Source organism: Henckelia pumila, chromosome 3, assembly GCF_033568475.1.
Source record: "Henckelia pumila isolate YLH828 chromosome 3, ASM3356847v2, whole genome shotgun sequence".
Taxonomy (NCBI): Eukaryota; Viridiplantae; Streptophyta; class Magnoliopsida; order Lamiales; family Gesneriaceae; genus Henckelia; species Henckelia pumila.
Window position 1 is genome coordinate 145,606,891 of NC_133122.1, and position 24,996 is coordinate 145,631,886.

Here is a 24,996-nt window from a genome sequence, read left to right on the forward strand (position 1 = left end):
GCATTTTAATCGAACGGTCGAACCGAAAAACCGTTTATATAATATAATATATATTTTAAAAAGCTAAAAGATGTACATAATTAGAAGAGAAAAATATATTTATCATGGTTTGAAACTAAATAAATGTATAAATATATTCAAAATTAAAATATCAATTAGAGTTATATATTTTTTTAAATAATAAATTATTTAATTAAAAAATATAGTATTACTAAAATTATATTTTTAACGCAAAATAAATTCCAAAAAATCATGTATATACATGACAAAATAAAATATTAAATTTAAGGTTTGAAAATTCAGAAAAATTAATTTTTCAAATTTTTTTTAAAAAAATCGAAAAACATGTTCAACAGGTTGAACAGTTTGGGGTGTTCCAAATCAGACTTGTGACCAATTTTCGGTCGAACCGGCATATTCGGTCCGATTTTGAAAACACTACATCTATAAACAAAATACAATAAATCACATACAAAACATCATTCATTTGTTTTGTTTTGTTTTTTTTTTTTTTAAAAAACAAACCAACAATTAATTATATCTATAAAAAATCAAAAAAAATTTAATCAAACTTATTTGCTAACTATCTCCACAGTATCAAGAGATAGGGAAAATTTTTCGGTTTAGTCCTAAATTTTATGAGTCATTTTCGGTTCAGTCTCAAATGAATTTAATGAGTCAACTTAGTTTCAAACGTTTTAATATGTTTTCCAATTTGGTTTTCCATCAATTGGAAAGTTAAAAACAGACGAGAAACTTGGTAACGCACCTTCGTATCAAAGTTTCTCTCCCAAAATTCTCAAATCATTCCGTCCTAATTTTTTCTCTCCAAATCTTCTTCTTCGCCGCAGTCACTCATCGCTGCCGAAGTCCTCTGTCGAACCACGCTCAACACCGCTGTCACTCTCCAAATTAATTTGGGACTGAACCGAAAATGACCCATAACATCTAAAACTAAATCGGGATTTTGAGTGTTAAGAGACATACCCAATTAGCCAATTCGATTAGCAGAGTATTTGCCTGATCCGTACTACACTCGGGTAAAGCTTTTGTGTCGGCCGTGTAATCGTAATTTTTTCTTCAAAATTATCTTTGGTTGTTAGTATCCAAACGTTAATTGAGGTGGTGTTTGAGATAGTTTATAACAAGCAATTTTCAGTTTTTTCTTAACAAAATTTTCAAATTTTTATTAAGAAAAAAATGAGAAGTATTTTTTAGATACTCTTCCAAACTACCTAATAACACTCGTGACCTTCGCCAGCTGTTGATTTAGTTTATGATGAGATATTTTTATGTATTGAGATATTTTTTGCACATGTTTACTATTTCTCACTAGTTTGCATACTTTTGAGATTCTAGTCGTTTGCATGAATTTTAATTTGTTCGAGTACTTTTTAGAATTTTAACATGCAATCGATTTTTATTATGCATTAAATTTTATGAAAATATATTTTAAGTATAGTTGCATATATATAATATATATATATATATAAAATGCCTCGAGTATCGATTGTTTCAACAATCCATTTCTTCAAATTCTGAATTATATATATATATAAAACAATATAATTTGTTGTATTATCTCTGAATAAGATCTTACAAGGTTATGTCAATTCAACCCAATTCATTAAAAATATATTAATTTTTGTTTTAAAAATATTACTTTCATGATCATGACGATCATACTCGATAAATACTCTGTACATGCGTACTATGACCTTGCCATGTAAAATATGAACAGTATCATCATAAAATAAAATAAAATAGAATTGGAATTTTTACAATACCAAAAAAGAAAAAGAAAAAGAAATATATATATATATTTTTTTGAGAGAAAAGAAAAATATATTTGTATAAAACTAATACAAAGATTGGAATTTAATGCCCAATTTAAGCGGGCAGCGTGGGTCAGCGAGGAGAGAGGGCAATTTATTATTGCAATGGTAAGTCTACAGTTCCTCCCTCCCTTCGCTTATCTCGATAACCCAATCTCCACTTCACTACAATTCTTCCCCCCTGCGGCCACCAGTTTTTGCGAATTCAATCTCACCCGTCCGCGTTCTCTCTCAAAACCAGCCAAGTTCCTGTCTTTGAGCCATAATAGGAGACCCCAGATTCAGGCCCTTCATTGTAACGGCTCCAAACAGGACACCAAGGAGACCGCGGCCTTCGACACTCAAAACGACGGCAATGGAGGCAGCGGCGACGGGAACGGCGGCGGAGATGACGAGCAAGCGGGGAACGATAATGGGATTCTTCCAAATTGGCTGAATTTCAACTTTGACGATGCTAAAACTGTTTTAGCGGCTCTGGCTATTTCATTGGCCTTCAGGTCGTTTGTGGCCGAGCCTCGATACATCCCATCCCTGTCCATGTATCCCACATTTGATGTCGGAGATAGGATTGTTGCTGAGAAGGTTATTTCTTCAATCCTATTCTTTTGTATTCATTTCTTGCTAGAGTTTTATGTCTTTATTTATACTTGTTTATGTTGGGCTGGATTTAGATTTTAGACCATAAACCAAACAAGTTGGAAAAGCAGTTGTAAGAATGAAGAGTTGAGTTTAGTGATAACAAAAACGAAGACTTGATTTCTATCAAGGTGCATATCATTTGGGACAAGATTTTATCCTTTTGTATAGAGTGAATGAAAGCAACAAAACTTTCAACTTAGATTGCCTTGGCTATTGTTCATCCTTAGTAATCCAGGAGATCATAGACAAAGAAATAACATAGTCCATGATGAGCTGCTAGATAATATGGACTAGTGACAGCTTAACTTCATGACGAGTTTATATTCGAGGCTTCTGGAACTTCTACTTATGCTAGTCATCATGGATCCACTTCAGTATTCGTCCATTCCAATTATACTTCTGACAATCACACCTTGATTTTTAGTACGAATGGTATTAATGAAATATCCATATTTTCCATCGAAATTAGTTTATTTCGTGGATGTTCTACTTGACCTTTGGTATTGACAAATCTCAAACGAACTTCTCCATCATCTATGAGTGTTCTGATAAAATGACACGAGGTTCTTTAAATTTCATCTGTGCACCAGAGGCTGGATTTTCTTGATACCAGTCGGGGAAATGTTATCACAATATCACTGTGGGAGCTTCAGGCTTTTGTTGTAAATATTCTAGGATTCTCTGATAAGTAAATCGCTTCAGTGGATGTTATCACAATTACTGGGGGAGCTTGAGGCTTGTGTTGTAATTTGTAAATGATCTAGGATTCTCTGATACCTAATCAGTTCGGTGGTTGTATTCCAAATAAATATAAATATCTAACTTCAATATATGGTCATTCATGAAAATGAGATGAAAATATGTGTTTTTTATTTTTATTTTTGAGACAATGTATAGGATAATGTCAATGATATATCCTTTTTTTTCTCAGGAGTATGAAAATGTTTTAAAATGAAGTCAAACATTGCCTAAATTTCTCCGACTTCAGAGAAATATCACACATTTTATTTGAGCTTCAAACTTATCAACTCTTTGTGGTGTTCGAAACCTAACTAGTAATTGGAGGTTCTTTTCCAATGTGTAGTGTAAGTTCATGCTTGATAATCAAGTAGGTTGAAGCTCTCTTTTTTTTCGTAATTTTTTTTTTAATCTTGGTATCATTATTTGGTCTTTTCTAAGGAGTTTATTATTTGGTCTCATTCGGATTTTTTATGAGCTGTTGTCATTTTCGTCAACAGTGTCCATTGGCATACTTTCAGGGTTCACGTCAAGATATATAGTGAAGAGCGAAAAAAAATACATACAAAATTTTACGTGGTTCATCCATGAAGGGGTATACATTGGGTAGAAGGCTAAAACTGTTTTCAATGTTTCTTAATTTAGAATATAGTTATCTCATGCTTGTATAGATAAAATGATTTTTGGATGAGTATCAAAGAAAATCTTTCGGCTACAATTCATGTGCCTTGAATAGGTTGCAATTTTCGGTCCTGCATTGCCCAGTTTGCATTGATGATGGAATTACTATATTTAACAAGTTGCCATGTTTTATCCCTTATCCAACCTCTTCAGACCAAACTGCCATTTGATACTTCATTTATCTCAACTTACAGGTCACATATTATTTTCGGAAGCCTTGTACCAATGATGTTGTAATTTTCAAGAGCCCTCCCGTGCTTCAAGAGGTTGGCTACACAGATCAAGATGTATTTATTAAGAGGATTGTTGCAAAAGAGGGTGATATTGTGGAGGTGCTATTTAAAAACTTTACTGGCTTCAATTTTACTCTGTAACATAAATCCATTCACTTTGGAATTGTTGCTTGGCATGATCTCCCCCGCATCTAAAATATCACAGGAAAGAAATCATTCAGTTGTTTTCCTGCCATTCAGGATCAATGAGAGTTAATCAGCATGCCACTTTTGGTATTTTTGAGATTTCATGAATAACGCACGGTCGCTATAGTAAAGTATCCCTGATATCTTGTGGAAGTTTGTTAGATCTCCACAAGATTTGCATCTTGTAAGATATGTCGTCAGCCATTGTAATAGAATCAAAGTCAGGTGGTCTGTTGGATTATGCCTTAAAATCTTTGACTTGCAGCTTTTGAAATTTTATTCTTAATTTTGTTCTTCTTATTTGAACAGTATCCAACCATTTGTCTTATTTACAGCAGCTAATGAGTACTTCTAAACCAATATAGCTAGTGATGATTCATTCATTTCTCATTTTATTGCTCCAGACCGCTTATTTGGGCTTTTCTAATGTTGTCAATCCCATACCCTTTTGTTCCAATCTCGAGGGAGTTCATCGCTTTTTGCGTACAGCATAATCTTGAGCATTAAGGTCTCTTTTCCTGGCTGCCATATCAGTTTATTTCAAAGCCCTTTGGTTTCAAATATTCAATTTTCAACAAATTCTCAATCCTATATTGTATTATCCTCTTTCTCAATTTTTGTTACTTTCAAGAGGTATAATTGTTTCCTGAATGTGAATGTGAATGTGTGCAGTGTTTTTTACTTCCTGATTATGCAGGTTCATGATGGGAAGCTGATTGTTAATGGCCTCACCCGAAATGAAGACTATATTCTCGAAGGGCCTAAATATGAAATGACACAAATAGTGAGTTCAGTTTTCTTGATTTTGGCGCAGATCAGGCAGTTTATGAAATTTTGCTACATCATTCTTTTGTTTTAATGAACAATAATAATGGACAAGCAACAATAATTGTAAAAGCACAATGACATCGTTATTCCTTTTTTCTTTTTTTATAAATATCAAAAGCATCATGGGATCATTATTCAACTTGGTGCATGTTCCTTCAGTTTTCTAATGGCTATTTTGGTGCAGCGTGTACCAGAAAACTATGTATTTGTGATGGGGGATAATCGAAACAACAGCTACGACTCGCATGTCTGGTAATAGTTGCTGATTTCATTGCATTTTTTGGACAACAGTGAGATGTATATATGGTTACTAGTTAGTTATGTTCAGAATTTTGTGTGGTAGGGGACCGCTTCCTTCGAAGAACATAATCGGGAGATCTGTGTTTCGATATTGGCCTCCTACGAGACTTGGTGGCACTGTTCTCCCGGAGGGCTGCGCTGTTGACAAGCAGGAAAATAGGAGCGTAGCTGCTCAATGATCAAGATATGGCCCCTCGGGCGCGCCTGTTCCGTTGCGCCTTCTCTAATGTGTTGGAATTTTGTATCATGTGGAGACCTTTAAGTTTTCATCATTGGTTCAAAGGCTTACCATATGCTCTTATCATGTGCCCAAGCCCGACCACGGCGATATCGGGATAATTTCATCTTACCTTTACATTACTATCCCAATGATGTATTTAAGAGTGAGAATTTATCAATATTTGTGGGGTTCAGTGAAAAAATAATAGGACCCACAGTTATTGATAGATTTCAACCCTTGAATTTGCATGGAGACAGTGTCTGTACAGGTAGGATTTCACTTACCGATACTGTGGATTTTCGGGTCCAAACAGGCGATTTGATAGGTTGGGAAATCCCGATCCTATTAATTGAATTGATAGTTCTGGTTTCATTTCCGATTCCAGTCAACCGTAGGTCTCGGCTAAAGGGGGCTTAGGAGTTAAAAGGTAGATCCTTGATTTTTTGAAAGATTCAAAATTTTTTCAATCAAGAATGGTTAATAGGTTATATAGAATATTTTAATTCTTGGAATTTAAAAAAAAAAGAAGAAGAAGAAAAACTTAAAATTTTGAATTAAAGCGTAAAATGACAAAAATTTTAATTTGAAAAAAAATAATTAGAACTAAAATGTAATTATACATATATAAAGAAACAAAAACAGCAAAGCTTATACTTTTTCAAGTTACATCACATTTGTGGGGTTTGGTGAAAAAACAATAGGACCCACAGTTATTGATAGATCTCAACTCTTGAATTTACATTGAAATAGTGTCTGTTCAAGTAGGATCTCACTTATCGATACTGTGGATTTTTGGGTCCAAACAGGTGATTTGATAGGTTGGGAAATCCCGATCCTATTAATTGAATTGATAGTTCTGGCTTCATTTCCGATTCCAGTCAACCGTAGGTCTCGGCTAAAGGAGGGGGCTTAGGAGTTAAAAGGTAGATCCTTGATTTTTTGATAGATTCAAAATTTTTTCAATCAAGAATAATTATATAGAATATTTTAATTCTTGGAATAAAAAAAAAAAAGAAGAAGAAGAAGAAGAAGAAGAAGTTAAAATTTTGAATTAAAGCGTAAAATGACTAAAATTTTAATTTGAAAAAAATGATTAGAACTAAAATGTAATTATACATATATAAAGAAACAAAAACAGCAAAGCTTATACTTTTTCAAGTTACACGTAAAGGAATAAAACATATATAGTTTCTCTCTCAACGAAAAAAAAAAATTTGGTTTCTAGAACCATCATGTTATACATGATTAATTTTGTTTTTTCAATTTCATTTTGATGAATTGAAATAAACTGTTTTTTAAGAGAGAGATGTGAGTTCGAACCCATGTAAAAGCGAAAAAATCTTACATTTCAGTTCACCTCACTGAGTTTGGATGCATAAAAAATGAAATTTGGAATTGGATTTGGATTTGAATTTGGATTTGAAATTGGAATTAAAATTGAATTTTAAATACATGAAATTTGAATTCCATTTTGGTGTTTGACAGAAAGTTAAAATATATTTTGGAATTTGATAGTATAAATTTTATATAAATGATGTTATGTAAAATTTTTTTTGAAGAAAACTTAAAATTTATAACTAATGTATATACATTTATTATTAAAAATAATTTAATTATTTTTATAAATCTAAATCCCATGAAATCCCATGAAATCCGACCAGTTTTATAAGGATTTCACTTATTTAAATGAAATCATATGAAATCCCATCAAATACCAATACCGTTTTAAAATCCCAATTTACCAAACACTAAAACGGTATTTTCAATTCCAAATCCCACCAAATCCCATGTAAATCCGTGATTTCAAACACAGTGTTAATCTTGTAAAAATTAATTTTGTTCAATATATTACCTCTTGCGGGTTGAGAAAAAGGCGTGCTTCATTGAAACTGTGGAGATGGGGCAAGCGCCAGACATTTTATTCCATATGGATCAAACAAATCACAAAAGAATTTATCACCCGACTATATATGCATATCTTCATCTATTTTTTTTTTTTTTTTTAGGAAAATTTTTAATCCAATACAAATAGTTTTATTAAGAATGCATCTCATGACTCGGGGATAGAATCCGTTCCTCGAGAAAGAGTTCATTAGCTTCATTAGCTGACGCTTTTCAACAGGTGTCTAATTATTAGGGGTATAATCGAATCAAGTTAAATTCTTGAATGTTTGAGTTGGCTTGTTTATAATCGAATTGATTTCGAACTTTATTTAACGAATATATTCATAGCTCATGAGCTTATTCGAATTTTTATCGAACTTAATAAATATAAATTATAAATTTAAATGTTCATTAAATTCATTAAAAATTAAAATTTATATTTAGAAAAAAATATAATTCTTATTAAAATTTTTTATTATTATTCTAATACATCAATTCATTAAATTTTTAAATATTTTTCATAAGTGAAAGTATAAAATTTATAAATCAAATATCAAAATTATAATTTTCTAAGAGCTGACTCACGAATATGTTCACGAGCTAAAATTAAAGTCACTTGTGAAATAGTCTCACAGATTTATTCGTGAGACAATTTGACTCAATCTATATTAAACTAGTGAAAAATAATATTTTTGACATAAAAAATGATATTTTAATTTTCATCAGTCGGTTCGGATCAAATTGGATATCGGTTCCATAACATTAACCGTGAGATATTCTCATAAGTGTTTTTCTGTTTTGTTTCTGAAAATCGATTGGTTGATCGTGGGTCATGAGATTAATAAGTTGGGTAACACAGCTCAAATATTAGATGTTTTTATTAATATTTAAACTTTATTGCATGCATTTTAAAGAGCAAGCTTAGTTCTTAGCCTGTCTTGTCTTTATTCCTTTGCTTTTATGTTCTGAACTTTTGACTACTTTTGGGAATATAATAAAATTTAATGCAAGTCCAACAGCTCCACCATTGATATTTCAACAATAACAAATATTTCCACTAAACATAATTATAATGATTAATTAAATCACGCGCAATTTATCTATATAGTTACTCCCAATTAATTAATAATCCCTCGCCAGGACGACGCTAGCTCGAATTAATTAATCAAAATCTCACTCATTTATTATTACTTTGTTTCTTCCCACTAATATTTGTCATATTATAAAAATACTATCACTCCACGAGCCGTCTTAAAAAAATTACAACTTTTTGGGAAATTGATTATTTTAATATATATGGCAACATAGCTAAGCTAGAGACCACATTTTTATTTAGACCTTAGATCAAATACCTGTATATTCATTCCATTATAAGTTGAATTTGCATGTTCTTGCAGCCTAAGGTTTCCTCAACTTTATGATTAACGCGCACACACACATATAATCGTCGAATTATATATATGTTTGTAATGAGCTCATGTTGAAAACGATTTTAAGAGTATGTCTCTTATGAGTGCATATATTCAACTCGATATATATTTACAATGAAAAATGATATTTTTTAAACAAATAATACTTTTTCATGTCAAGTCGGGTTGTGTCGGAGATATGTCTCATAAAATTAAACACTTGAGACGGTCTCATAAAAATTTTTTTTATTTAAAAATATATTGTACTTAATTTATGGTCGGTGGTATTTGTGTAGCAGCATATATAGTTTAATTTTATGCACGTGTCCAACAAAAAGGTATAAATAATATATAGGACGTAGTATCCTATACTAAGAATTTTTAAAGTTGATGAAATTCTTTTAGCACTAAATATTGCCCACCTCAAAGGACTTGCATTATAATATTAATTGGTCTTTCAAATGTGCTTGTTTAATTAATTAATTTGGTGCCAAAACACAACCCTCTGCAAATATATATGTCTCATGCATGCGCATTCTTCAAGCTATATTTTCAATACATCTTAGATTTTATGGTATATGATATTTGATTAGTATATTTTGCTCGAAGCTAATTAATTTATCTAAGGTTTTATATCATATTATATATATATGATAGTTTTTTATTTGATCGCGCGAAATGAGTTGAATGATTGCTGGAATTGCTTACAAGCGATCAATCGAGCGTTTGAATAAATCAGTAAGTTATATTTCTTCTTCATGCTAATTAATGTTTTACTTGTGTTTTTTTCTATGAATATATGTATTTAAAGTTGAATCAATGTCCTAAAAAGATTTATTGACTTGTGAATTTTAGACAACTCTCGAGTCTCAACATAATAATTAGTTTATCGTTAAAATATTGATTGATCACATGCAGTAATGAGTAATATATATACTTTTAGTCTTTAATCTAAATGTATATATACTGCTAAAATTAACCTCAGTTTCACGTCCTTGAAAATGATATCATGAAGGTGGGTTTAATTACTTTCAATTAATTGTTAACTATTAAGACGAATGCTTTATACAAGATAAAGTTTAAACGTCATATATAATCTTTCAAAAATAATCCCAACCACAACTAAAGTAGAAGAAATCAAATCGTGCAAGGTTGTTTAGTTTCCAAAATCATCACGGCATATAACTAACCAAGTCAAAAACAATATCCTATAATTTTAATTTAAGTAGAAAATAAAATAATTTTTCCTTGCATATATGCACCATGTTCTATTTTAAAAATAATATTAAAAATTTATTTAAATATGTAATCTTTTACTATTTTATTAAATGTGAGTAACATATATTAATAACCACGCGTCTTTGACGTCATGACGATTTTTCACCATTTTTTCCTTTTATACCCCTACCTTCTCTCACACCCCATCTTGAAATAAAATCCCTCAAACTCTATTTGTATCTCATTTCTCCTACCTTTTTTCTCTCAAGTGCTGGCATTCATGAATCATGAGTGATCATGACAACAATTTTTTTCTTCAAAAAAATTTGAAAAAAAAAAAATCTACAACACAAAAAAATAAGGATAACGAGGTTCAGACGATCTGAAAACTTGTAAATTAAAGCCCCTAAGTTAATTATTATATGACGCATGCGACGTGTGCGCGTGTCGTCCACTAGTTATATATAGTTAGCGAGTGAGGAATATAGAAATGGCCATGCATGTTTTTACTTTCATAGAAAAGATCGCTCTCTGTTGCGTTAGCTTACCCAAAAAAAGCGGAAAAAAAATTAAATGAATGTGATTTTATCCTTATCGAGTTCTTGATTGAATTCGCCTTTTTTGTTAAATCACTGTATTTGAACAATAATGCAACAAAAGGTGGTGTTGATTGAAATCTCGACCCAACATTTCGAAATCTACAGATTCCTGTTTAAAGCAAATCAATAATGGATCTGCTACTGACCCATCAGAGCAAAAGATCAAAAATGATGATGATGATAATTAATAATCATTTGATTGCAATCAAATAATAATATATAATATTAATAGTAAAGGAAATGAAGAATCAAATTCCAAACTAAGCTTCTCTCTTCATTGGTATTCTGAAAAAACGCTAGGCGGTAGATAGACGGTCAACTGTCGGCTGCTGCCTAACACTTAATTAGGCTGTTAAACTGTTTTTTAGGTTATATCTTATCTTTAATTCTTCTTGTTTTTCATCTCCATATTTCTCCAACACTTCTTCTGTATTGAATTTAAACTCAAAATACGTGACATGTTCCTCTTCAATTTAAACTCAAAAACCATGACATTTCCCGGCCCCTTCTTCATCGGATACAATTTTGTTTTGTTTTATTTTGTTTTTGTTTTGTTTTTTTTTTTTGTGACTTCTCTTGCATCTTTAACATTTGTTTTAACATTTTAATCTCGACCACTAACAATCCAATCGTGTGTCATAATTGCTTTACTAACAAGTAGCATATCCACTCATTTTTCTGTTTGTATTATCTTCTTGCTGATGATATTTATATTAAATTAAACATACACTAATTTTTTTATTTTTTTAAATTTTGAATCGGATTTTTAAAAATATATTTAATCCGCTTGCGTAGATTTCGAGTCGCTTAGACGACTGATTTATGCGACAACAAACCTAGTTGGAGGCGTTGGCTTTGTAAAAATGGGGACGATGAATGGCGTCCACCATCTAGGTACCACTTAGACAAGTCTTTTAGAACATTGCTATGACATCTATGAACCTCGATTAAAAAAATTATGACAAAATCAAAGATTTATGTAAAGCAAAACCCACAAGGCCACAATGCGTTCGTGTTCCGACAAAATATATATATATATATATGTATATATATATGTATATATTTATTTATATTATATATATAAAGGGTTGTATATATAGAAAGGTTATAAACCCATAATTTTATATTGGGTCGGTGATATCGGGTAATTATATATATTCAACGCAAATTACGCTCTCATATCACTTACCCGTGAAAAAAATACCCTAAAATGTAATTTAAACTAGCTAGCTCTTCATCACTTCGCACCCAAATTAAACTACCACATTTGCTTTTCAAATTTCCGTCCAAGTTAAAAATGATATTGTGGAGGTATTTAGGTCACACCTTCAGTTGACTGCTGCATGATGCAAATTGATTCATCTTTATTAATATATATTTAACTATCTCAAAAGTAAACAATATAAATATTTATATCCAAGATTGTTTGATGATAATATTTAACTGAAATATTAATGTCAACAAATAAATTTGATCATGATGATTAAACACAAAAATTTCTCTGAGACAGTCTCGAGGGTCAATTTTGTGAGACAAATCTATTACTTGGGTTACCCATGAAACAATATTACCTTTTATATCGAAGATATTTTTTTTTTATTGTAAATATGAAAAAAGTTAACTTATCTCACAGATAAATATATGTGATACCGTCTCACAATAGACATACTCTTGATTGAATCTTTATTCAAAATTTTGATCAAAATTTATCATTAGGCAAGGAGAATATTCTTGTTTTAAACTGTATCATAATCACAAAAAATTCTATAAGATTGTCTCACGGGTTAATTTTGTGAGACGAATATCCGACCAGACGACACTGATCATGAAAAATATTTTTTTATATAAAAATATTACTTTTTTTTTATTGCAGATATGAATCGGATCGACCTTTCACGAATATAGACCCGTGAGACCGGCTTACAAAAGATCTACTCCATTATAATATATTTAGCAAGAATTGTTTATACAGTAATACACCTCAGAATAGTAATTTGTTTAAAAAGACAAATAGATAAGTGGACAAACTGATATTATATATATACAAAGATATATTGATGGAAAGCCAATTGAACTTTCTCAATTGTAAGTGCATGCCATGTCTTTACTAGCTTGAAAGAATATTATATAATTGCATACAAAATCTTGATAAAAGGACAAAGTGACCAAAGCAGCTTGAAATTGCCATAACCAACTCATTGAAAGCAAAAGAATAGAGCAAGAAAACGCCTAAAAGTGGCAATTAATAGTGGAGGGGTCATATTCTTCTTTGTTCAAACCATACTTAAATTTACAAAAGAAATATGAAATGCATGGAAAGAGATATATATTTTTTCCCCACAATTTACTGATGTCGCCCATTGTTAAGTTAAACGTCCTAATAATGGATGGGTCATGAACGGATTGAAGGCCACCATCCTGTTGTTGGTACTTGTAAAGGTTAGGGTATGAATACGAACTTACATGCTGAAAAAAAAAGTAAAAATAGTCAATTTAGTCGTCTACGTTATGTCGATTTATGTTTTCATCCTTTAATTTCTCAAAGTTGAGTCTTAATTCTATAAACTTGTTTTTTTTGTTGGTTTTTCGTCCTATAATTTGTCGAAATGCTGATGTGAAGTCAAACATATCAATAATTTTTCCATGTCATGCCAATCCTATAGCGAAATAGATCTAAAAACCAACAAATAACTAAATTAAGGACTAAAACCTCACTTTGACAAGTCAGATGAATAAAATAGAAAACATGACAACTTATCGGACAAATTCGACAATTTTCTAGTGAAAAATGGTGAAATGCAGAATTTATCGGTTGTGATAGGAAGAAAGAAATAGAAATGACCGAACATTACTATTTCAGTATTTCTTAACTATATTGTCGTGGTAAACAGACTATTTGGGTGTAAAACTAGAAGGATCGATATAAGCCACAACACACACCAACCCGCGGTGTTCAGTGCACGCAATGCGTGCGTATATTTAATTTTTTTTGTTTGATAGTTTTTGTGTAAAAAAATTATTATTTTATTACGATATGATATTTACATATTAGAAACAATTTTATTGAGACAATTTGAACTTTGAGATATAGTAGATAAAAATTGGAGAAAAAATAGGAAAAATTTGGGTGAGATATGAAAATTATTGACAAACTCATGATACCGACAAAGTTAGATAACGTATATTATGAAGGGTAAAACCGTAAACAAACTTTGTTGTCATATTGACATATACCATACTCACACAAAAACTCTTGTGAGACCATCTCACGAGTTAATTTTGTGAAACAAATCTCCTATTCGACCCGACCTAAGAAAAAAAATATTATTTTTTATGTCGAAAGTATTACAATGTGTTCGGTTCAATTTCATGAAATTGGTGGGATTTTGAATTCCAAATCCTATTATGAGTGTTCGGTATAATGAAATTTTAAAAGAGGTTGTTATTTGTTGAGATTCAATATAACTAAATGAAATCCTAGCAAAAATAAAGGATTTCATGAGATTTGAGATATACAGACAAAATAAATTATTATTTTTATTTTCAAAACTAATTAATTATCATTTTCTTAAAAAAATATATTTAATTCACAAATACTTTATCGTACAATTGAAAATTTTATTTTTAAATCATTAAAAATACTTATATATTTTAAAAATTATGTAGATTCTTTCCTTTTGCTATGGATCTCGGTTATTTTTTAGTACTAAAAATTTAATTTATTGTGATTTGGTGACTTTATCTTAATTTTCTTTTGATGAACTTTTTTTATCATTCAAAAATTATTTAATAAAAATATATATTTTTATTTAATAAAAAATAAATATTTATCGTAAAAAATACATATTTGTTGCACTGACTTCAAAGTTTTCGTTATTTTGATTCAAGTGTTGACGTGACACTAGACAAATCAGCAATGTTTGGTGTCACATCAGCAATTCTCAACGGTAAATAAACATTTTTCGGTGTTACATTAACACTATGAAGAGATATTTATTAGAAAGACAAATAATAATCAAAGTTATTACACCAATACCAAAATTTTGAATAGTTAGTGAACTAAATCCCAAAATGTATCAAATTAGTGGATCAAAAAACTTATTTTTTCTAAAGTTATATATATGCATGTAAGTCATGTAACCCCACTTAAAGTGAGGTAGGGCTATAACTAACAAAGGAAAGATAAGAAATTTGATTTTATGATGTGAGAAACATTGCAATGAACAATATACTAAAGTTAAACCACTAAAAAAGGAGTGCAAAAGTTGAATTTTTAATAAAGCTAAACTACGTACGTTGTTTCCATTCTGGGGCCTCCTTTTGTGTTAAATATCATGTTCATATATACATATATATGGGACTATTTCCAGTACATAGGCGCATAAAGAAAAGGGTTTATATATTGCAATAAATACTAAATCCCATCAAGTACTAATTCTTGTTCCTGTTAGCTGCAGGGAAACTGATACAGCATATTGTGTTCTCTTGGGAATTAAGGAGATGTCGAAAGAGAAAGGGCCGGATGCGATGGCCAAGGACGGGAAGAGAAGAAGTTTCTTGACTATGATCTTCAGATTCTCCGACCGGGTAGACGTTTTGCTGATGTTATTGGGCACGTTTGGAGCCATTGGAGACGGCATGTCCACAAATTGCTTGCTGGTTTTCGTTAGCCGCCTATTCAACAGCATGGGTTATGGTAAATCAACTAATGACCAGAATAATGGAAGTCAGTTCATGGAGGAGATTGAAAAGGTTAGATTTCATGTGTTACATTTACATAAATAACATTCATTTCATTTCATTACCCACACATACATATATATGCATGCATATATTAATTAAGTACTTATAAATTTGTTTTGTTGCTTATTTTTCTTAACAGTGCAGTTTATACTTTGTATACTTGGGGCTAGTTGTGATGGCAGTAGCATTCATGGGTAATTTTTCTGATCAACTAATATGATATATACATATATATCAATCCCCATATATATCCATATATATGACCGCATTTTTAACTACATGGCTATTAACTACTGTTTTAAACCCTCAATTAACTACGTTTTTTCACCGTAGTGATCTTTCAGCATTTTTGTTGTAGTGATATAATATGAAAATTAGCTAGAAAAAAGATTGATTAATAAGCGATATTTATAATTAATCAGTATATAAAAATGTTGAAGTTAGGTTATTTTGTGTAATGATTACTGCAGAAGGGTATTGTTGGAGCAAAACCAGCGAAAGGCAGGTGTTGAAAATTCGTTACATGTATTTGAAAGCTGTTCTTAGGCAAGAAGTGGGGTTTTTTGATTCACAAGATGCTACCACTTCTGAAATCGTTAATAGCATTTCTAAAGATACTTCTCTTATTCAAGAAGTTCTCAGTGAAAAGGTGCGTACCATTTCAATATTTAGAGTTCGTTTTCACTTTTCTGGTGATCTAGAGACCTCCAACGTTTTTCGAAACCATGTCGAGCTTAGATTAATTCAATATCAGTATGCTCGATCACATGACTAAAAATCGAAACTTTGTATGGAGAATCGAATTTTTAACCACTCGAGCCAATAGATGTTTGTAGATTGTCATTTATGTATAATCTTGATCTTGATATGACCATATAACTTCCTTCATATTAATTGTTTTTGACTGTTATAATAAGAATCATTGATATAATTTTTATTTTAATCCGTAAATGTACATTTTCATTTAATTTTCGGAGACATACAAAATACCTCAACTCCTCAAGTATACTCGATCGGGCTACTATACGATCATAAACACAGTAAACCCTTGACCCAGAATATTTAACACAAGATATAAATTTTTTGATGTGACCATATATTTCCAGAATTTAACTGTACGTACATCGAAAGGAATCAATCTTCGGTGTTTAAAGAAACAGATAATTTTAATATCTGATCAACCGATTATATTGCATATATAATATATTGGGTATACCAAGTTAATTTGAGATATTATATACGTAAATTATAGTTGGAGTTAAGAAATTAGAAAAATGCAGGCATAATTTCTCTAGCTAGCTAGCTGCATCTGCAATTAAACCATTTCATGGCATTTCATGCAACTTAATTACATATAGCAACCAACGAAATAATATAAGCAATAATTAGCAGGAAAATTCTAAAATCAGTACTCTTGTAAATATGTTGGTTTATATCAGCTTTTTATCCTCTAATTGATTTTTTTAAAAAATAATTTTAACCCAATAATAAGTTGGTTATTTTAACGGACTATATATCTCACACTCAATCATACAAATTGAACCAAAGTGATCTCAGAATTCACATGTTATACTAGCAAACTTTTCTACATAATCTGTGCACAAAATTAAATTTAAATATAAAACATCGATCTGTTTATATAAAATAAAATTTTGTGTGAAATATAATACGGTTAAAGTTAATATTTGAGGTTTTATATTATTGAATTGTATTTGTTTCATTCAAAAAATACATATGGTATCATGGGGAAGAGGTATTTGGGGAAAATTTTTGGGATGTCCTGACTCATGAGAAAACTAAGGTAATCTTACTTTTTTATTTATATATATTATTAAATATATAAAATATATAATGTTAAAATAATGAAACATTTAGAATTAGGAACCATATGAACATTTAGTTTAATCGATCAAGAGTTGTAGACGAACTAGTATTGAATTTGAGATCGATCAAACAAAATAACTTGAACTCGAGTTCAGCTCGCAAAACTGTTAGAACTTGAACAAGTTCGACTCGAATTCGATAATTTTAAATAACGAATCAAACATTTTTTTCTAGACGCACGGCTCGAAAATCTGCAAGTCGTCTTGATTCTTAATTTACACGCCTATAATCTATATACATCGATCCCTTGTTTGCTTGAATGAAAAACATAAACGACAGCAAATTAATTTCCATACATATATGTCACATATATAACGTGATATGTATATGCCATGCATGCATGCAGGTGCCTATATTTCTGATGAACATGTCAGTGTTCATCTCCGGACTTGTATTCTCATGCTATTTCTCATGGAGACTGTTTTTGGTAGCATTTCCCACAATAATTCTGCTAATAATCCCTGGAATACTCTACGGCAAATACCTTCTCCACTTATCCAACAAGAGCTTCCGGGAATACAGCAAAGCAAATGGCATCGTAGGCCAGGCTTTGAGCTCCATCAAGACTGTGTATTCATTCACAGCCGAGAGAAGTATCATTCAGAAGTATTCTTCCATCTTGGATCGCACCAAAAAGCTCGGAATCAAGCAAGGAATCGCCAAAGGCCTCGCCATCGGAAGCTCCGGGATTTCTTTCGCCATATGGGCTTTACTTGCTTGGTATGGCAGCCGTTTGGTCATGCACAAAGGCGAAAGTGGTGGGAGAATTTACGCCGCAGGCGTCTCGTTTGTCTTGGGTGGATTGTACGTACTAACATTTAATTTTAGTGTTACCTACGTACACTGCAATCATTTATAATTTCTTGCAATGTTTGTGTGAACTTTTAAGTTAAAAATGTGAAATTCATGATGCTCTTGCAGAGCCTTGGGGGTGGCCATACCGGAAGTGAAGTATTTTACAGAAGCATCTGTTGCAGCATCAAGGATATTCGACAGAATCGACCGCGTACCTGAAATCGACGGTGAAGACACGAGGGGGCTTGTGCTAGACAAGATAAGAGGTGAACTTGAATTCGAGCATGTCATGTTCACATATCCTTCACGGCCAGACACTATAGTACTTAAGGACTTTGATCTGAAAATCGAAGCGGGGAAAACTGTGGCTCTTGTTGGTGGAAGTGGGAGCGGAAAATCAACCGCCATCACGCTGGTGCAAAGGTTTTACGACGCAAATGGTGGAGCCGTGCGTGTTGATGGCGTGGATATAAGAACGTTTCGGTTGAAGTGGTTAAGAGAACAGATGGGATTGGTAAGCCAAGAACATGCGTTGTTTGGGACATCTGTTAAAGAAAATATCTTGTTTGGGAAACTTGACGCGACCATGGATGAAGTGGTGGCAGCAGCGACGACTGCGAATGCCCATAACTTCATTAGGCAGCTTCCTAATGGGTATGAAACTAAGGTGAGATTTTGGGATAAAGTTTCTGGTTAGATATGATATCAACCTTCCCCAATTCATCATTTTTTTACTAACCTTCATATTACATCTCTTCATATTTTAACTCTTATGTTAATAGAAAAAAACTTGGCATGAACAGACTTTAATTGCTAATGTAAGAAAACTGAGAAAACTTAATACTTGATCTGGGTTTTGGACTTTTGACAGATTCTAATTTTTGTGTAGTTTCATTATATATAGATGGATCAAAACTATGTGTAACACACAAGGGGTTTTAGCTCATTAATGCTTTGCTGTTTTCTTTCCATGACAAGCGAAACCCGTAACCGGTGATTACCATATATGTATAGGTTGGGGAAAGAGGAGCATTTTTGTCAGGTGGGCAAAAGCAACGGATTGCTATTGCTAGAGCCATCATAAGAAATCCTGCAATTCTTCTCCTTGATGAAGCAACAAGTGCACTTGACTCCGAATCGGAAACACTAGTTCAAAATGCCTTAGATGAAGCCTCTATGGGAAGAACAACACTGGTAATGCATGTCTTGTTTCTTCTTGTTTTTTCCTACTAAATCAAGGATGTAAGGATTAGTCAACTGACGCCTTTTATTGAATATCATCAGGTTGTCGCCCATAAGCTCACGACGATAAGGAACGCAGACCTGATTGCAGTGTTAAGTAATGGATGCATAGTAGAGATGGGCAATCACACTGATCTCATTGACAAGAATGGTCACTATGCACAACTGGCCAAACTTCAAAGGCAATTTAGTGCTATGGATCCAGAACAAAGCCTCGAAAGGAACATTTCTTCGTTATCAAGAAGCAGTGCAGGTAAGAGAAGCGCGTCAAGATCAAGCCCTGCTCTTTTTGCTTCGCCATTTCCAATCAAGGACGATACCCCTCCGCCACCATCTTACCCTGCACCATCCTTTTTAAGGCTTCTTTCCTTAAACTTACCTGAATGGAAACAAGGATTTATGGGTAGTTTTTGTGCCATCATTTTCGGCACAGTACAACCTGTTTATGCATTAACCATAGGCGGCATGATTTCCGCCTTTTTCGCCACCAGTCATGCTGAAATGCAAGCTGCTATCGAGAGATATGCTCTGATTTTCTGCTCCCTTTGCCTCGTGTCCTTCACGGTAAATCTCTGCCAGCACTACCATTTTGCTCGAATGGGGGAGTGCCTGACTCAGAGGGTAAGGCTGAAGATGCTTGAGAAAATACTGACGTTTGAAACAGCCTGGTTCGATGATGAACAAAACTCGAGCGCAGCATTATGTTCTAGACTGAGCAATGAAGCATCCATGGTGAAATCCCTTGTCGCGGATAGACTTTCGCTCTTGATTCAGACCACAACAGCTGTCATAACTGCAATGGTATTCGGCCTGATCATTGCTTGGAAGCTTGCACTTGTGATGATCGCAGTTCAACCGTTAACCATCTTCTGCTTTTACACTAGAAAAGTTTTATTATCAGCCATGACAAGCAAATTTGTCAAGGCACAGAGTCAAAGCACACAAATCGCTGCAGAGGCCGTGTATAACCACCGAATTGTGACTTCATTCGGGAGCCTGGAGAAAGTACTTCAGATTTTCGACGAAGCTCAAGACGAGCCAAGGAAGGAGGCGAAAAAGAAATCTTGGCTAGCGGGAATCGGTATAGGGTCGGCTCAGTGCCTAACATTTATGAGTTGGGCTCTAGATTTTTGGTACGGGGGGAAATTGATCAACAGTGGAGAAATATCAGCTGGGGATGTATTCAGAACATTCTTTATATTGGTGAGCACTGGGAAAGTTATTGCTGAAGCTGGAAGCATGACTTCTGATCTAGCCAAGGGCTCTGCTGCTGTGGCATCTATATTCGAAATCCTAGACCGAAAATCATTGATTCCTGGTTCTTTTTCTGTAAGGCTTCTTCAACTCTAAAAGTTTTGTATGATACATATAACAACATATCCAATTGATGTTAGGAAACTTGAATTCTTGAATTAATATTTACAGTTGCATTTTGTTAGGCTGAGGATGGCACTGGAGGAATGAAACTGGAAAGAATGACTGGTGGCATAGAGATGAAAAGAGTGGATTTCGCGTATCCAGGGCGACCTGAAACGCCCATACTACGCGATTTTTGCTTGGAAATGAAACCGGGATCAAGCATTGGACTAGTAGGGAAGAGTGGCTGTGGAAAATCGACAGTAATAGCCTTGATACAGAGATTTTACGACGCGGATCGCGGTTCGGTGAAAGTCGATGGAACAGACATAAGGCTTCTGGACATCGAGTCATACAGAAAGCACATGGCACTTGTCAGCCAAGAGCCTGTCATATATTCAGGCAGCATCCGAGACAACATAGTATTTGGAAAGCTTGATGCTTCGGAAAATGAGGTTCTGAATGCTGCAAGAGCAGCCAATGCCCACGAGTTCATCTCGTAAGCCTCGTACTTCTGCCAGCAAAACTTTGTTTTCAACAAATCACAGACTGTGAAAATACTTATAATATTGCTTGTCTGGATTGTTTCTGCGCAGATCATTGAAGAACGGATACGAAACAGACTGCGGTGAAAGGGGACTGCAGCTATCAGGGGGACAGAAACAACGAATCGCGATCGCGAGAGCCATAGTTCGAAATCCGACCATATTACTACTAGATGAAGCAACTAGTGCACTTGATGTTCAATCAGAACAAGTCGTGCAAGAAGCGTTGGACCGTATCATGGTCGGAAGGACGACGGTGGTGGTCGCGCACAGGCTTAACACGATCAAGAATCTGGACTCGATCGCGTTCGTTATGGATGGGAAGATAATAGAGAAAGGAACATATAAGCAACTCAAGAACAAGAGGGGTGCCTTTTTCAATCTCGCCAACATTCAAAGTGTACCACGTCCAGAGTAAAAGTAAACTACTTGTGATGATAAGGACCAAGATGTGTCGTCCTTTTTCTTTAGAGTTTTGTATGATTCACAGTAACATGATAAGTAGTTTTCTTTAAAATAAACTTGTTTTTGAATCCCATGAAAATTATCTTCATTTAATGCTTATATATGGAATGTTAGAGTTTTATCAAAATTAAGATCATGTGTTGAGTATGTGTCTTCAAAGTTGGTCCATTGGGCTTACATATAATTTGACTAATGGGTCAAAAATTCAATGTTATCTCGGTGGCCAAGGGATAAAATTGATTTAAGCCCATTAGTTTAAGTTAACCCAATTTTAAAGAGCCCAACAGGAGTTTGTGACCGTTAGAAGGAATCTCAGGCTTCGGTTATAAGCTTGAGGATCGGTTATCAGAAAGGACTCTCTCAACTCTCAAGGTCTGCAATCTCAAGGATCACCAGCGAAAAATCAAGACTCACAGACGACGATCAAGAAGAAGGATAAAAAAGTTAATCTGGAGCTCTGATAAGATTTCTTTTCTTCTTTAGATTGTAATAGGAAGAGATTGGGCTACGGTTGTATCTTACAAACTTGAGATTGCAGTAATAAGATTGGTTCTATTTTCCCGTGGATGTAGGCAGATTAAAGTGCCGAACCACGTAATCTGTGTGTTGGTTAATTCCTAGTTGTTTGTGTTAATCTGCTATAAGATTGTATGTGCATAGATTGGCTTGTTCATCTTGGTGTTTGATTAATCACGGTGAATTGAAATTCTTGTTGTTGTTCGAGTAAACTTCTGGATTGAATTAGATTGATTGTATAACAGTGGCGCCGTCTGTGGGAATTGAAGACAAGATGGGGTCAATAAATTCGATATAGAAAAGTTTACGGGCAAGAATGATTTTGCCTTGTGGAGAATTAAGATGAGGGCCATTCTAGTGCAGCAGGGATGGGTAGATGCTTTCAAGACAAAGGAGGAAATGCCGAGTTCTTTGGATGAGAAACAGAAGGACGAAATCTTGAATAAAGCACAGTGTGCTATAATCTTATGTCTAGGAGATAAACCATTGAGAGAGGTATGTCGAGAGAGATCAGCTGCTGCAATGTGGACTAAACTGGAAAGTATCTATATGACCAAGTCATTAGCTAACAGATTGTATCTCAAGCAAAGATTGTACTCCTTCAAGATACAAGATGGTAAGGGCATTCAAGATCAGATTGATGAGTTTGTTAAAATTCTGGATGATTTGGAAAATGTGGAGGTTAAACTCGAGGAAGAGGATAAGACACTCATACTGTTGAATGCCTTACCAAAGTCATATGAAAACTTTAAAGATGCTATGCTCTATGGGAGAGATCAAACCATCTCTTTGGACGAAGTTCAGTCTGCAATTCAGTCTAAAGAGTTACAAAAAAAGCTTCAATCTACTGGGGAGATATTTGGTGAAGGGCTAACTGCTAGGGGCAGGACAGAAAAGAGAAATTATAACTCTAGCACGAACATATCAAGATCAAAGAGCAAAACAAAATTTAAATGTTTTCTATGTCATAAGGAGGGACTCAAAAGAGATTGTCCAGAGTTTAAGAAAAGAAAATCATTCGAAAGGAACAAAGATCAATCAGGTGAAGCAGCAATGGTATCTGAAGGGTATGAATTTGCAGAGGCTTTGGTATTGACAGATGATAATATGAAGAATGAATGGATAATGGATTCGGGCTGTACTTTTCACATGTGTCCTATTAAATCCTGGTTTCAAGATTTAAATGAATCAGATCAAGGAGTTGTATTACTGGGAAATGAGAAATCATGCAAAGTAAAAGGAGTAGGCAACATTAGACTACTGATGCATGATGGTATAGAGAGAATTCTTAAAGAAGTTAGGTTTTTGCCTGAGCTTAAGAGGAACCTAATATCTTTAGGTACTCTAGAGTCCAGTGGATATGCTTTTAAATGTGAAAATGCAGTAATGAAAGTATCCAAGGGATCACTGGTAGTGATGAAAGGAAATCGAATGAATTCACTCTATGTATTACAAGCCAAAACAGTGATTGGAGGTTCTGCTATTCTTCAAGATAAGACAGACAAATCTAAACTGTGGCATATGAGACTAGGGCATGTTGGACAAAAAGGATTAGAAGAACTATCGAAGAAAGGCTTACTGTGTGGAGACAAAATAAAAGGATCAGAGCTATGTGAATTTTGTATTTTGGGAAATTCAAAGAGAGTGTCTTTTGGTTCAGGAAAGCACACTTCTACAAGACCTCTAGAATACATACATGCAGATCTTTGGGGCCCTTCAAGAACTCAAACACATGGAGGAAGCTGCTATTTTTTATCCATAATTGATGACTATACAAGAAAAGTATGGACCTATCTTCTGAAAACAAAGGATGAAACATCAATTAAGTTTAAGGAATGGTTGCTGCAAACAGAAAATGAAACAGATCACAAAGTGAAGTTCTTGAGAACTGATAATGGATTGGAATTCCTATCCAAGGAGTTCAATGAGATATGCAAACAAAAAGGGTTCACAAGACATCTCTCGGTTCCAGGCACACCACAACAAAATGGGGTAGCCGAGAGAATGAATAGGACCTTACTAGAGAGAGTGAGGTGTTTGATTCTGAATGCAGGGCTACCAAAACAATTCTGGGGTGAAGCTTTGGCAACAGCAACATATTTGATTAATAGATGTCCATCAAATGCTTTGAACTTGAAAACACCTATGGAATTATGGAAAGGAGTTCCTGAAGACTATTCAAAGTTGAAGGTGTTTGGATGCTTGACTTATGCTCATATAAGACAAGATAAGTTGGAACCAAGAGCAACAAGATGCATCTTTATAGGTTATCCAGAAGGAGTCAAAGGCTACAAGGTTTGGAACTTGGATAAAACAGGTCCTAGATGTTTCAATACAAGGGATGTCACTTTTGATGAATCAAAAATGGGATATAAACTCAAGAACATCGATGCCTCTGATGAGTCAAACAAGAATCTGGATATGCAAGTTGAGGTGAAGCCCTTATCAGAAATAGAAATTGCTGATACAGATCAAAGAAGTGATGATATTGAGCAAGAATCTACTCCAAGTAATCCTACACACATTGATGACAATCTTAGCTCTTATAAACTGGCCAGGGACAGGCAGAGAAGAGAAATCAGACCTCCTCAGAGGTTTGCTGAAGCAGATATGATTTCATATGCCCTACACACAGCAGGAAAGGTGGGATATGCTGAACCTTCTTCTTATGAAGATGCAA

General features: G+C 33.5%; 2 protein-coding genes across 4 annotated transcripts; both read left to right on the forward strand.

Moving 5' to 3' along the window:
• The first annotated feature begins 1,902 nt into the window (after positions 1–1,902).
• LOC140887752 (chloroplast processing peptidase) lies at positions 1,903–6,035 on the forward strand. 2 transcript variants are annotated; one of them, XM_073295204.1, is made up of 5 exons: positions 1,903–2,417; positions 4,088–4,225; positions 5,010–5,096; positions 5,325–5,392; positions 5,484–6,035. In XM_073295204.1, exons 1-5 carry the CDS (start codon positions 1,941–1,943, stop codon positions 5,617–5,619), a joined length of 906 nt encoding a protein of 301 aa, XP_073151305.1. In that variant the 5' UTR covers positions 1,903–1,940; the 3' UTR covers positions 5,620–6,035. The 2 variants fall into 2 exon arrangements, with proteins under 2 accessions (XP_073151305.1, XP_073151306.1); XM_073295205.1 differs by having other exon boundaries at positions 5,469–5,606.
• A 3,507-nt stretch (positions 6,036–9,542) lies between these two features.
• On the forward strand, positions 9,543–21,912 carry LOC140887591 (putative ABC transporter B family member 8). Of its 2 annotated transcripts, XM_073294934.1 has the most exons (10): positions 9,543–9,691; positions 15,222–15,522; positions 15,653–15,707; positions 15,984–16,162; positions 17,744–18,201; positions 18,319–18,859; positions 19,207–19,386; positions 19,477–20,763; positions 20,874–21,289; positions 21,387–21,912. In XM_073294934.1, the coding sequence occupies exons 2-10, from the start codon at positions 15,271–15,273 to the stop codon at positions 21,751–21,753; spliced, it is 3,735 nt and encodes a 1,244-aa protein (XP_073151035.1). In that variant the 5' UTR covers positions 9,543–9,691; positions 15,222–15,270; the 3' UTR covers positions 21,754–21,912. The 2 variants fall into 2 exon arrangements, with proteins under 2 accessions (XP_073151035.1, XP_073151034.1); XM_073294933.1 differs by lacking the exon at positions 9,543–9,691 and having other exon boundaries at positions 15,162–15,522.
• Positions 21,913–24,996: the final 3,084 nt, after the last annotated feature.

Excerpts from the sequence above, each read along its gene's own strand:
- LOC140887752 (XM_073295204.1), top strand. The coding sequence starts at position 1,941 with ATGGTAAGTCTACAGTTCCTCCCTCCCTTCGCTTATCTCGATAACCCA. Across the intron at positions 4,226-5,009 it reads AAGAGGGTGATATTGTGGAG|GTTCATGATGGGAAGCTGAT; the intron begins GTGCTATTTAAA and ends CTGATTATGCAG. Across the intron at positions 5,393-5,483 it reads AGCTACGACTCGCATGTCTG|GGGACCGCTTCCTTCGAAGA; the intron begins GTAATAGTTGCT and ends TTTGTGTGGTAG.
- LOC140887591 (XM_073294934.1), top strand. The coding sequence starts at position 15,271 with ATGTCGAAAGAGAAAGGGCCGGATGCGATGGCCAAGGACGGGAAGAGA. Across the intron at positions 15,523-15,652 it reads TCATGGAGGAGATTGAAAAG|TGCAGTTTATACTTTGTATA; the intron begins GTTAGATTTCAT and ends TTTTCTTAACAG. Across the intron at positions 15,708-15,983 it reads GATGGCAGTAGCATTCATGG|AAGGGTATTGTTGGAGCAAA; the intron begins GTAATTTTTCTG and ends TGATTACTGCAG.